A 15,068-nucleotide genomic window follows, 5' to 3' on the forward strand; every position below is an offset into this window, starting at 1 on the left:
CGTATTGAAAGATATTACTGCATTTACTTCAAACCCATTTCTGCTGATCGATATAGAACAGATAGCAGCCAAATTCCAGCAAGTATTTGGTGTGCCAAGTGATATTGAAATGGAAATAATTGATTTGCAAAATAACATTGAGTTTAAAGCAAGATCAAGGGACGGTGACTTTTGGGGGCTTGTCAGCAGGAAGAAGTTTCCTCATCTCACCACATGTGCACTAAAAGTCAGTGCCTACTCCGGGTCAACTTATCTGTGTGAAATCGCATTCTCACAGATGAAAATTATTAAATCTAAGTACAGGAGCTGTCTTACTGACAGACATCTCACAGACTATCTCAGACTGGCTGCCTGTAGTTATGAGCCAAATTTCAGGGAACTAGCAGAAAGTATTCAGCCCCAGTCATCACACTGAGTGCAACAGTCAATTTTTACTCATTTATTTTCAGTATTGAAATAAAATTAAATAATGAAACTTAGAATTAAAGGTATGAAGTATTGTGATATTCTTAAAGAAAGACAGCTATGGCCTGTTTGATATGTTAGTTACAGTGAATTAAATTGAAAGTTTGACCAAAGCATTTTATGTAATTCAAATACAATTAGCCCAAATAAAAGCCCTCAAGTTGGAAGTACAATCTGAGCTGTTTTTTTCTCTTAAACGATTTAGTAAGCCGATCTTGCCTTTCACTAAGGCTGAGGTCGGGGATTTTGGGCTTAAAAAGGTTGGTGACCACTATTCTAGAGTAAACAATCCAAGGTTTTTTCTAACCTCTCCTCATAGCTAATACTCTAATTCAGTCTAATTCAGACAGCACCCTATTGAACTTCTTTTACACCCTTGCCAAAGCGTTCACACCCTTCCCACTATGCAGCTACCATATCTGTACACAGTCCTCCAAATGTGGTCTAACCAAAGTTTTATAGAGCTGCAATATGACTTGCTAATTCCTATACTCGATCTCCCAATTGATAAAGGCAAGTGCACCACACTTTTTCATCTACTTGTGTTGCCACTTTCAGGGACCTATGAACTTGCACTCAGTGCAGTAAAAAGTCTCGTCTTTTAACATTTAAACTTCCCAAAGTATAACAGCTCACATTTGTCCAGTTTTAAGCTCCTTGTGCCATTTCTCCACCCATATTTCCAACTGATCTATATCCTACTGTATCCTTTGACAATTGGACAACTGTCCTCACTATCTACAACTCCATCAATTTTTGTGTCATTTGCAGAGTTCAGCCCACTACATTTTTGTCCAAATATGTCATTTTGTATTGTTTTCAGTTTTGAATATTTAGTTTTGATATTCTCTTTTCTTTTTCTACTCTCCATGAACCCTGTCAACCAGAGACTCCATATTTGGCCCTTCATCTCCGAAGCTGTGAGCTTCTTGAAATAATAAATCAATTATTAATTACCCAACTAAGATTGGACATATCCCAACTTGTAATTTGGGATCCTGTTTTGTTTCTGTCAGTTTCTATATCCGTGTTAAGCTAACATAATTATGAGCAACAGAATGAAGGAGCTCTCCACTGATACGCTTTCCGTCAAACAAAACACATAATTACAGACAATGAGCACAGATTCAGGTTTTAATTGACCACATTGGGACCAGCACATCTTGGCACAATTAAATGGCTGTCGCAATTAGCCAGAGTTTCATGAAATAGTCAAAAAGGTATAAAAATTACGAACTGAGTAATAAATTATGTATTTAAATGAAATATAGAACAAATTAGAACACTTCCAATACTACTGGAGTACTATAAAACTTGTGTATTAGTTCCTAATACTTGTGGACGGAGGAATTTGTCCGTACCATGTTCTTTTGACTGTAAATGAACAAAATCGGCACACTTAGTGTAGAGAGTGGACTTCCTTCATACAATGCTGTTGATGATTGCATTCTCCAAATCTTCATTTTCATTGTAACATACAAGGTGATTGTTGATATCTTCAAACTCTTCATAGTCTCTAACTGTTGAAGTAGTGAAATCATTTCATTAAATTCTCAGCTGTTTCTGTCATCTCCAAGCCTGAATGCTTGAAATTTTAGTGATCAAAACAGTTCTGAATTGTCTTACTGCTTATTTCTTGATAACTATCAGTGACAAAAATGGCTGCTTTTTGAACACAAACACATGCAACTGAAGCTGTTTACAAACTACTCACTCTCAGCACAGTGTAGCATCTAACGGCCATGCAAATGCATGTGACTAACGCTAGTTAGAAACTGTTCGGCAACAATCTCCTGCCCCAGTTAAGCGGCATAGTGTCTGAAATAAACAAAAAGAATCCTGGCTATTTTCTCAATTAGTTTTTGTTCTTTAAGAGTTGTCCCAAATAAGCAGAAGCCCCATTTAACCGATGGCTGAGTTAACCAGAATCCTCTCTGTATACTGTTTCCACATATTATTCTGAATTCACTTTATGAATTCTGGGCCCACTATACATTTCTACACCGACTGTATCTCAGATAATATTCTGGTAAGTTAAATCTCCCAGAATTACTGCCTTGATACTTATGCCCTGGTCCAAAATTTGCCTGAAAGTTAGCTTTTTGCCTCTGCCTTACTTTTTGGAGGTCAATAGTACACTGTTAATTTGATCCTATTTTGCCCTTCAGTATAATCCATTCCGCTTCTTTTGATGATCTTTTCTCATAACTGTGGTTGTATCTGAACCAATCTGGCTATCCCTCCTGCAGTACACACTAATGAATTCTGCAACCAGAAATGTTGCTGCCATTTCTATCCCTTCTTAAACCACATTTCCATAATATCTATCATATACTCTACATATCAGCCAATACTTTATACCGTTTTTCATATTCCTTACATTTAGAGGTAGACCACTTAGAGCAAGGAGTGGTCCATTGTTGTCTGCCTTCTAATCTATGTTCGCACTGCATTCCACACACTCTCATTAATTTTCTACTTTTTATTTCTAGTTCTGCTTTTACTTACTTAATCTTGCTCATCTTTTCAACCTCTGCCAAGTTATTTTCAACTCTCCCAAGCAGTACTAGCAAGCTGCCTCTTCTTGGCCTTGTTGAATACAATCCATCTTGGCTGTACATGTTCTGTCTTCCTCAAAACAGGTCCAATGCCACAAAAATCTAATCCTGTATCCCTTCTCCAGCCATGCATCCTCCTCTATCTGGGGTCACTGGCACCTGACATTGGGAGTAATCTGGAGATTACTATCTTTGAGGTCCTGCTTCTTAGCTAACTCTCTATTAATCTGCAGACATCTTGTCTTCTGTGTTTGGTATTCATATTGTTATTGACAATATCCTCTGTCTGCTCACCCCTCCAGAATTTTCTGAGTCCACTCAGTTTGATCCCCACTTTGTCTTGGCTGTGGCTGTACTTCTATCTGGAAATCCCTTCCCCATCAATATTCGGAAATAAGTACAGTACTGATTAGCGAGCAAGATGCTCTTTTCTGTTTTTGTCCCAGAAACCCCTCCCCTCAGCTGGCACGCTCTTGGTCTGCCTGAAACAAAGCACTCCACTGGACTGCAATGGGAAAGGTAAGCAGGTTGGAATACAGGAAGTCTTTAAGGTAGTAGTAGTGAAGTAGTTCCTTCAACACAGGACAGGACAGTTTAGTTGAATGGCACAGATTCAAACAAACAGAGGCTGACTTCGTGTATTTTTTGGAGCACAGACTAAGCCAAACCTTGAGTACTGAGTACAATTTTGGTCTCCATATTTTGTGAGGGGTGTGAGGGCACTGAGGAGAGTTCACAGAGGGGTGACCAGATTCATTCCAGGTCTGCAGGGTATGAGCTATGAAGAAAGATTGAAAGAATTAAATCTTTTTAGCCTAAGTAGACGTAGAATGAGAGGGGACATGATAGAAGTGATCATTGTCATTAAGGGGACAAGTAAGGTGGATGCCAGCTACTACTTCAAAGTTAATCCATCATCAAGGACACGGGGCCATAGGTAGAGAGTGGATAAGGAGAGATTTCAGACTATCATCAGGAAGCATTTCTTTACACAATGAGTTGTGGACACATGGAACAAACTACCTTGATGTGTAGTTGAGAGTAGGACCTTAGACTCTTCTAATTCTAAACTCGATAGTTATTTCAACACACTGTGTGAATAGGAATTAGCAAGCTTTGTTGGGCCAAATGGCCTGTTCTTGTCAAAAACTTTCTAATGTTCTAACTTCAAAGAGCAGATCTGTTACTGAGATCTGGAAATGGAACAGAGAGGTGATAGAGAAATAGATTTGTGGAAGAGCAAAATCTATTTATATTGTTCTTCAAATACAGGTACGTATATCTGCCTGAAGCAGACATTCCTCCCTGTTCCCAAAGTAAGGCAGAACACCTGCCTGTTGGTAAATGATCTGGGAATTGAATCCTATGGAGTGGCTTTATGGGTTTATGTATGAAACCGATTCTATTCCTTTGTTAACAGGACCAAGTTAAAGCATGTAAGTGAGGAAGAGAAAATGGGCAAACATAGATCCTTATGCACTGCCTGGGATGATGGACAAGCTAGTGAAGTCATTGCTTAGATACTTTCGTAATTCTTGGATAAGTATGAGGGAACTGCACAAGAGTGGTCTCACTGACTGGAAAAGTCTGGAACATTCTTTTCTATAAAACAGGAGAGCACATAAAAGCAGAAAATGCTGGAAACAGTCAGCAGGCCATGATTGGTAAATAATGTTATCCATATCTAACATTAACGTCTCTCTACCCCATCTTTTTTTATGCCATGGACCCCTACCATTAACTGAGGGGTCCGTGGACCTCACATTGGGAACCCCTGCTCTTCAGTGATTGTTTTTGGGTATTTTCCAGTCTTCTTCTGGTTTCAGTTTTCTACAATAAATGTGACTGGTGTTTCACAGCTTTAACAAGTCCTTTTTTAAAAAAATTTCTCTCTCATTGTCCTCATTAATCTATCAGCCTGATAGTTCTGTAAGCATTGGGATCACCTCCAGAACCTGGTCTCACCTTTTCAGAGATATTCCATTTGTTCTATTCAACCTCGCCATCTTCTTTTCATCATAAAGTTGATGTTTGACGTTCCCAGTTCTGTTGGCATTTATCGACTGAAACACCATGTGTGTACACAAATATTAAAAGGGGTCTCAAAAATCTAAATTACCCTTCCAATAATAGTACAAAAAACCGATTGTAGGCAAAAAATTCTCAAATTTCAGCATTTTGCCTACAATAGATTAGGATATATGTGAACCAAAATGTAACATAAATGTCAAACCTGTTGAGAACCAGTGCTGATGAAAGAGCATACAAAATGCTGGAGGGGTTCAGCCCAAAACGTTCCAGTAATTTGTGTGTGTTACTCTGGATTTCCAGTATCTGCCAAATCTCTTGTGTTTATGGTGTGCTGATGAAAGAGAGTTTATCAGATGTTGGACAGGTGACTTGAAGGAGAGCAAAACTGAACAAACTGCTTTTTTAGATTAGTTTGCATCATTGTGTATGAGGGGAAATTTGCATCTTTCAGCATGCCTGCACCAAGCAGTCAAGGGGGGAGGGCAGTACCTGTGTTGTGAATTTTCATAAGATTATTTAAGCATTTTACCAATTACTTTCTGCCCTGTAGAAATACTTGCTGAGCAATCCAGCCCATCTGAGTACAGCTGTCGATGAACACTTCTTTATCAATGAGAGCATCTCCCAAGTCAGGTAAGTGAATCATCATTATTGATTCTGAATGCTAAAGTATTACAAAACCTAATTTTTGTAGTTGTGAGTTCAACATAGTATCATTCAGCAAGAGTTGCTCAGCATTGAAGGGACATACAAGATCAAAAGACATAGGAACACAATTAGGCCATTCAGCCCATCAAGTCTACTCTGCCATTCCATTATCGTTACTTCATTATGTGTTGTGTCGAATAATGTGGAAGATTGTGGTCTTTCCATAGCCATGATTGCTCTTGGAGTTTTTTCTACAGAAGTGGTTTGCCATTGCCTTTTTCTGGGAAGTGTCTTTACAAGATGGGTGACCCCAATCTTTACCAATACTCTTAAGGGATTGTCTGCCTGGTGTCAGTGGTCACATAACCAGGACTTGTGATATGCACCAGCTGCTCATACGATCATCCTCCACCTGCTCCCATGGTTTCATGTGACCCTGATTGGGATGGGGGGGGGGGGGGGCTGAATTAAGCAGGTGCTACACTTTGCCCAAAGTTGACCTGGAGGCTAACTGAGAGTTGGAGCACCTTACATCTCCTTTGGGAGAGACATATCTCCAGCATGCCTTCCATTATTATCCCTCTCAACCCCATTCTCCCTGTAACCTTTGACACCTGTACTAACCAAGAACCTGAACTTCCGCTTCAAACATACCTGATGATTTGGCCTCCACAGCCATCTGTGCTAATGAATTCCTTATGTTGATGAGAATGCAACTTCATAAGAAAAATATCAAACTAATGTAATCACAAACAAAAGAAAATCTGCAGATACTGGAAATCAAACAACACACACCAAATGATGGAGGAAATCAGCAGCCAGGCAGCATCTATGGAAAAGAGTACAGTCGACTTTTTGGGCCGAGATTCTTCAGTAGGACTGCAGGAAAAAAGTCGAGGAGTAGATTTAAATGGTGGGGGGGAAGGGAGAGAGAAGCACAAGATGATATGTGAAACTGAGATACTGGGCTGGAGAAGGGCAGGTCTGATAGAAGAGGACAGAAGGCCATGGAAGAAAGAAAAGGGGGGAGGAGCACCAGAGGGAGGTATTGGGCAGGCAAGGGAATAAGATGAGAGAGAGAAAAGGGGATTGGGAATGGTGAAGGAGGGGAATTAATAGGTTTGAGAAATCGATGTTAATTTCATCAGGATGGAGACGAAATATAAGGTGTTGTTTCTCCAAACTGAGTGTAGCCTCATCACGACAGAGGAGTAGCCCATGGTTGGACATATCGGAATGGGAAGTGGAATTAAAATGGGTGGCCACTGGGAGATCCCGCTTTTTCTGGTGGATAGAGCATAAGTGCTCGGCAAAGCAGTCTCCCAATCTATGTTGGGTCTCACCGATATACAGGAGGCCCCACTGGGAGCACCAGACACAGTATACGACCCCAACTGACTCACAGCTGAATAGCCACCTCACCTGGTAGGACTCTTTGGGGCCCTGAATGGTTTTGAGGGAGGAGGTGTAGCAGCAGGTATGGCACTTGTTCCACTTGCAAGGATAAGTACCAAGAGGGAGATCGGTGGGGAGGGAGGAATAGACAAGGGAATTGTGTAAGGAGTGATCCCTGCTGAAAGCAGAAAGTGAGGAAGAGGGAAAGATGTGCTTGATAGTGGGATCTCATTGGAGATGGTGGAGGTTGCAGAGAATTATGTGACTATGCCCACTAATGGGGAAGTCTTCCCAAAGAAAAAATCCAGAGCTGGAGTCCTGAAGGCAGTCCTCCATTGCGTTCCATGACTGGCAACTCCTGGAACGCCGCTGGTGCCAAACTGTGTCAGTCTCTGTTGTTCCTTTGGATTCATCAGCTGTGTGGAGAGGGGAACCTACTGCATGGGCAACAACTTGCTGTCCATATTGTACTGCCCTGGCTTGTGTATCACGTAGACAACTAGGACGCAAAATCCATGGTGGGAATTGTAACATCCAAAGTGTGATAACCCACCTTTACATATGCCACCACTTGTAGTCGGATAAACCACATACTGTCGTGACAGTAGATGTGCACGTAGATTCCCCTTTCTTTTGTACTTTTAGGACCTGGATGTTGGAAGTGTGAAGCAGGAAGATACAGTATATACCTCTAAAATAATGTTTCTATAGCACTGAACGGGTGATGTTTTACAGTGTCATTATTCTGTCAGGACTGATTTTTTTTTTGCCTACAAAACATGGAACATTGGAAGTCTCCCTTGCTCTCTCTGCAGAGTCTGGGGGAGTAAACTGATGGACTGTATCTTGTTGGTTGTAAACTGCTGGCACCAAGCCATCTGAATGAAAGTCAGTTCCGGAATAGCACATGCATGCTGTGAGTGACTTACTGAATGACAGATGGTGCTGCATCTGCCACAACACTCTATGTAATGTCTCCACATGGCGTCCAATGGTGGAGCACAGTCCTGCTGAGATTCCCTAGCACTGCTTTGGTGAGTCGCCATTTGGATCGTACACTAGGCCTGACATGGCATAGAATGTGGGTCCACAGTGACGGGGGAAGATTCTAGATTTGCAGAACAAGAGTGGGGAAAAAATGCTAATTATTAATTTAGTTAAATTGAAGTGTTTCTGCACTTTTAATTTAGTTAAATTGTGTAAAAATAATTATTTATTTAAATCTTAGTAATTTTAAACTGCAGAGACATTTGAAAACCATTGTGAGCTTTAATAGAAGACAAAGTTCCATTCTCAGCGTTGGGCTCTTGGCAATGATAACTGGAGATGTTCCAGACTTCACTGGAATGAGAGTAATTGTAAAGTTGGAGTTAGACTGCATAGGAATGAACTTGCAAAATACTTTTGCACAGCTGATAGAATTATGTTAGGTAAGGCTATAGGATATAAAATAAAACAGATAGAAAAATAAGATTGAAGTATAAATCAGTCTTGAGAGTTAAATTGTTGGAAGTCAGGAATGCTCTTAAGATCCTCTATTGGTGAGAAAACTAATGTGTGGATTATGTAATTTTGGGTTTGATGTATGGTTCTAACCTGAAAGTGAATGCTAGGAGCTTTTCACTGATCTGCCTAACCTGTAATCCCTTAGTTTGTTCCCCACTCCACTCATTAAACTCTAATTCCCTTCACTCCATTGAATAACATTTCATTATCTTATTTATATTATTTGATTATTTAACATTTTATTATCAGTACCTACCAGGCAAACTGATTAAGTAAGCAAGATTGCATGAGATCTGGGCAGCCAAAATCTGAAAATAAACATTTCAATGCAGATGCTCAGTTGAGAGGATGGGCAGTCGGAACTATTGGCCTCAGCTTTGAAATCTTTTTTTAAAAATTTCCTATCAAAATGGACAAGTTCAATTTCGTTCACAATATGCTCCATTTGCCAGATAATTTTCTGCTCACTTACCATATCTGTATCTTCCTCTTTTCTTCTTCAGGATTTATTTTTCCACCTATCCTTTTTTCACAAACAAACCAGTCTTCAAACAAGTTGTTTGTTTAAATTGTTCATTATGGAGCAGCATTTGTTCCACCTTGGGGCGGCACGGTAGTGTAGTGATTAGCACAACGCATTACAGCACCAGCAAAGTGGGTTCATTTCCCACTGCTGCTTGCAAGGAGTTTGTACATTCTCCCCTGACTGCATTGGTTTCCTCCGGATGCTCTGGTTTCCTCCCACAGTCCAAAGATGTAGCGGTTGGTAGGTTAATTGGTCATTGTAAATTGCCCTGTGATTGGGCTAGGAGTAATTCGGGGGATTGCTGGGCAGTTCAGCTTGAAGGGCTGGAAGGGTCTATTCTGCGTATCCCAAAGGTATCACAATAAATAAAGATAAGTAAATTGTAGAGGAGGGAAAAAATTCATTTCTGCCTACTCTCTGTTTTGCGTTAGCCAATCTTGTCTCTGCCAGTATCTCTTAGACCATGTGTTTAGTCCTTTGATGCAGCACCTTATTGAATGCTTTCTGGAAATCCTCGTGCAATCTCCATCACTTCTATCCAGAGTACATGTTATTTGTTCAAAGATTGCCAGTAAATTGGTCAAACAAGATTTCATTTTCCTGATTATTTGAATGCCCTGATACAAAATGTTTAAGAATAACTCCTATTTTCCCATGATGGATGTTAAGCTGGTTGGCCTTTACTTTCCTGCTTTCTCTCTCCCCCTTTGAGCAAAGGAGTCACATTTCCTGCTTTCCGATCTATTGGAAGCTTCTTAAAACCTCAGAAATTTTGTGCAAATAAAGCCACACATCAAATATTTTACTAACACAAGAAAGTCTGCAGTTATTAGAAATCCAAAGCAACATGCTTAAATTGCTGGGGGAACTCAGCAGCTCAGGCAATGAATTAAGTCTAAGTTTGGGGCCAAGATCCTTCTTTAAAACTGAAATGGAAGGGGAAAGCCGCCAGAATAAAAAGGTGGGTGGAGGAAGAGGAGGCTAGCTAGAAGGAGATAGGTGAAGCCAAATGGGTGAGAAAAGTGAAGGGCTGGAGAAGAAGGTATCTGATATGAGAGGAGGGTGGACAATAAGAGAAAGGGAAGGAGGATGGAATCTCTGGTGAAGTAACAGGCAGGTGAGCAAAGGTAAAAAGCTAAAGTGCCAAGTAAGAGAAGAGGGGGAGGGGGAGGGGAATTTTTTTCTCTGGAAGGAGAAATCAATATTCATGCATTCAGTTTGGAGGTTACCCAGATGGAATATAAGGCGTTGCTCCTCACACTGAGGGTGGCCTCTTCTTGGCACAAGAGGAGGCTACAGACTGATAGGTGGGAATCGGAATTAAAATACTTTACTTGCTACTCTTAAGACCCAAGCTTTGGAAGGCCTAAGTGTCGAGCACACACAACATTTCTGATTCAGAACAATGGGAGAAATTGGCTAATACAAGAACATTAAAGAGATTTTTATAAATTATCTTGTTAGTTTCAATATGTTTTTTTAGCTAGCAAATTTAAATATTTAAAGAACTTTTTTGTATTAATTTTTATAACACTTTTTCTTGTCAGATTCTAGGTGTTTCTGAAAATTTGTGAATCTAAAAACATTTACAGACACTCAGTTTCACTTGATAACACTGGTAAATGTGAGCCTGGGCATAGAACCTCATCAGCTATTGCAGCTTTCGTGTCTGTACAGCTGGTCAGTATTCTGGGAACTAAATCCCATGCAGAAGTCTCTCTCCGTAGCAATACTAGAACAAGCTGCATGACCCAAGGGCAGATGGACAGCAACTTCAGGGTGATGGTACATGTGACCTAATATGAATGGGAGTGGAATTAGTGATTTGCTGGTTCCTTTGGCATCCATAGAAATCAAGTAATTTTAAATAATTAGTTGCACAGGAAACTTGAAGAATATTTGCATAAACTTAAAATTATTGTCAAGAATTGACATGTATCAAAATATTTTCATATTTCATAATGACATTGTGCATGAAGTCTGTGTCAGTTTTTACAGTTGTCATTGTGAGGGTCACTAAGAGCACAAAAGCAAATCTGAGTTTCCAGTTGTCTTTTATTTTAATTCCATCCCTCTGCCAGTCTAACTCGCTATGAAAATAAAAAAAAAAGGAAACTGCAGAAGAGTTTCTGCAGGCTTTTGATATTTATCTTCTATTGAGTTCACTGTCAGGAAAGCCAAACTTGAAAAAGTTGTCCTGTGCTCTTCAAATCTATAGCTTGGTCCTAGGGCAACCTTGGCTTCACTATGTCCCTATCCATCCTTTCACCCTCTCTGCAGCTTAAAATTAACTTGGTTTATCACTTTCCTGATTCGGATAGAAAATCTTTTATCGAAAATGTTAATCAGTTTGGCTTTCTACAGATACTGCTACCTTCTCTCGGCCAGTACCACCCTCACTTGTTCCATTCAATCACTTTTGGACTCCATCCTATCACAGGCATTCCCTTTGTTCTCTCCAGACCGTTCCCCTTTCTGCAACTGAAGACATTTGATGTCTAACTTTTCTTAGTTCTGATAATGTCATCAACTTAAAACATAAATTCCTATTTGATTTGAATGTGGTTCTGTTATGAAAAGATAAGATACAATGTTGCTTAAAATGAAAATGTTATGAAAATTTATGGCACCTAGAAACAAAATTTGTAACCTCTATTATATGATTTGCTCCTGGCCAGAATTTATGTTAGCTGCTGGAAATGAAATAAGAAAATATTTAAAAAATGTAATTATAACATTGATAGAGAAGTTGCAAATTTTCCTAACAAGGAAAACTGAAGGAGAGAAAAAAATCATGTTTTACACCTAAAATTTCAAAATTAAATTTTTCATCCAAGTGAATCAGGCCATCCCCAGCTATTCAGCAAGAGACCTATTTTAGTTCCAGATTATCAGTCAGTTCTGCAGGGATAATTGTAGCTATGGTATATGGAGCCCAATAAATGAATATGGTGAGTTATGTATTCACAAAAATCAATTTTCGTTTGTAATTCTTTGGCCAGCGGAGGTCCTTTGATATGAGATTCAAGACTGGAAGAGCCCATTTTTCTCTGTGTCGTGCAGGAGATTGAGAAATGCTTCAGAGCTGGAAAAATATTGAAGATAGAAATATTTTTCAGATATAATTTCGTTTCAGGCATGCTATCTAGAGCAGCCCCACAAAATAGGAAGTTATGAAATGATGTTTGGTGCTTTAACACCAGAGCTGTATCATCAGTGGACTACATTTTCATTCTACAAGAAAGCTGCAGTTTTATAGTAAGTGCAGCCAGAGTTCACAGTTTTAAATAAAGATAATATCACAAGTCAACTTTTGTGCATTGAGTTGTTGCCACATGATTGGCTGATTAGATGTTTGCATTAATAAGCAGGTGTACCTAATAAAGTGGCCTCTGAGTGCATGTCCTTGAGTAATGTGCCACATTTGTGCCTGATTTGATCCTTCACTGATTCATTTGCTTTATGTGCAGTGTAAGATATTTTGCCAGTGCTTTAGTGAATGATCAGATCAAGCAGCCTGAAAGATAGTGAAATCAAAACTGCGTTTAGTAAGTGGACTTTCATTTTGGTCATAATATCTTGATCTTTCTCAATATGTCTAGGTTATTCTAGAAATGGTTTCAAGATGGTTATTCTTGTTTATGGTTTTTTTTCTGATGTAGCATCTGCAGTTAAGTTGCTCCAAATTGTTTAAGCCTTATGGATTCTTGTTCCCAGTTTTTATTGATGTTTCATTGCTGGCAGCTGACGTTTGCCATATCCTCTTTCCCATCCTAATTTCCTTTCCATTTTGTAGTGTTATGCAGTCACTGTTGTTTCTTTTGCAGGGCTGACTAATAGATCAGGGTCATCCACAAAATAGTTTGGTAATGTTGCATCCTTCAGTTGTGGTAATTTTTTTATGAGCAATAAAGATTTTGTTCGGGGTAAAAAAAGGAAAAGAATATAAGAACATAAAAAGAAACAGGAGTGGGCCATAAGACCCTTTGAAACTGGTGTCCTGTTCGATAAGGATGTTGCTTATCTGATCAAACTAAATAATCACTATCAGAAAAGACAGCCTTTACATTTTTGTGAAGATATTGCAAACAACCCAATAATGTGAAATAAGAATCCACTAGTTTCAATAAGATTTTAGAATATGGAACTGATATGTTTCTTCATTGTCAAATAGATTATTTTTTCCATATCTTGTCAGAAATGTTTTAAAACTAGATGATAACTAGTTAATATATGTTGGTAAAAATCTATTTGGCAAAAAAATGAAATCTACATCTTTGGGCTAATTACTGCAGTAGAAGATGGTAGGGAGGTAGAGAAGAGGGAGGGAAACAGGGAGGAGTGAAGTAAGGTGAAGACAGAACAGGTAGAAAGGGATGCAGAGAAGGTGAGAGAGAGCAGGGAAATGCTGAGGCTCAGAGAAAGCAGGAGGATAATTGATTTGTTGCTACATGGGCAAAGTGAACTAGGTGGAACTAGAGAGAACTGGAATGGCGGTGGTGACTGTGATGTATATAAGTGATGTATTTTGGTAAATAACACCGAGAGGACATACACAGCTCCTATCGAGTGTCGTTGAACAGAGAAACCTAGATGTACAAGTACATAGTTCCCTGGAAATGCCAACACAAATAAGACAGGATGGTGAAGAGGGCTTATGGCCTATTAATCTTACGCGGCTGAGGCAATAATGAAAAGAGTTGGAAAACCGTGTTACAGTTGTATAAAATGTTGATTAGACCAGTCCTAGAGATTATGTCTGATTCTGTTTGCAGTTATACAAGAGAAGAGTGTGATTATGCTGGAGAAGGTGTAGAAAAACTTCACAAAGAGTTTGCATGGATTATCAGGAGTGATTGGATGAGCTGGGTCTGCTTTCCCTGCAGCAGAGCAAGCTCAGAAGTGTATATAAAAATACGAAAGACTTCGGGTAGATAGCCAGAGCCTGTTTCGCATGATACTAATGTCTGATACTGGGGGCACAGGTGTAAGGTGAAAAGGAGAAGGTTTAAAGTGGATCTGAGGGGTGAATTTTACTCACAGGAAGAAGTTGCTATCTGGAATAAGCTGCAGGTGGAGTTGGAGGAGGTAGGTACAGTAACAACAGCAAGAAGTATCTTGACTAATCAAGATTGGTTGACCAAGCAAGGCATAGAGGAATACGGAATTAATGCAGGAATTGGGATTTGTGTGGATAAGCACGATAATCAGCACAGAGGAATATGGAATTAATGTAGGAATTGGGATTAGTGTGGATAGGCACAATGGCCAAAGAGCTTTTGCTTTGCTGTATAAATCTGTGATTCTAAAGAGGCCCAGAGAAAATCAGAGATGGGGAGTAAGAGAGGGATTGGAGGATCACTACTGAAACCTCAGACTCAAGGTAAATTTATCATCAAAGTGTGTACACGTTACCATCTACAACGTTGAGATTCATTTTCTTGCAGGTTTTTAAAAAAGAAATACAACAGAATTGTATGCAAGAAGCATCATGAACAAAGCAGATGAACTTAGAACGTGGATCAGTACTTGGAACTATGATGTTGTGGCCATTACAGAGACTTGGATTGCTCAAGGGCAGGAATGGCTCCTTAGAGTGCCAGGCTTTAGATGTTTCAGAAAGGACAGGGAGGGAGGCTAAAGAGTTGGGGGTGTGGCACTGCTGATCAGAGATTGTGTCATGGCTGCAGAAAAGGAGGAAGTCATGGAGGGATTCTCTACTGAGTCTCTGTGGTAGAAGTTAGGAACAAGAAGGGGTCAATAATTCCACTGGGTGTTTTTCATAGACCACCCAGTAGTAACATATAACCATATAATAATTACAGCATGGAAACAGGCCATCTCAGCCCTTCTAGTCTGTGCTGAACCGAACATGGACATTGAGGGGCAGATAGGGAGACAGATTCTGGAACAGTGCAGTAATAACACAGTTGTTATGA

At 39.6% G+C, this 15,068-nt stretch overlaps 1 protein-coding gene across 3 annotated transcripts in view; it reads left to right on the forward strand.

Moving 5' to 3' along the window:
• LOC140731184 (uncharacterized) overlaps positions 1-15,068 on the forward strand; it is a 181,533-nt gene that overhangs the window by 106,758 nt on the left and 59,707 nt on the right. For all 3 annotated transcript variants that reach the window (XM_073052640.1, XM_073052632.1, XM_073052647.1), the window contains one exon: positions 5,605-5,687. In XM_073052640.1, the coding sequence (XP_072908741.1) occupies positions 5,605-5,687 (83 nt within the window). The remainder of the gene's footprint in view (positions 1-5,604; positions 5,688-15,068) is intronic.

The sequence above is a fragment of the Hemitrygon akajei genome, chromosome 1 (assembly GCF_048418815.1).
Source record: "Hemitrygon akajei chromosome 1, sHemAka1.3, whole genome shotgun sequence".
Lineage (NCBI taxonomy): Eukaryota > Metazoa > Chordata > Chondrichthyes > Myliobatiformes > Dasyatidae > Hemitrygon > Hemitrygon akajei.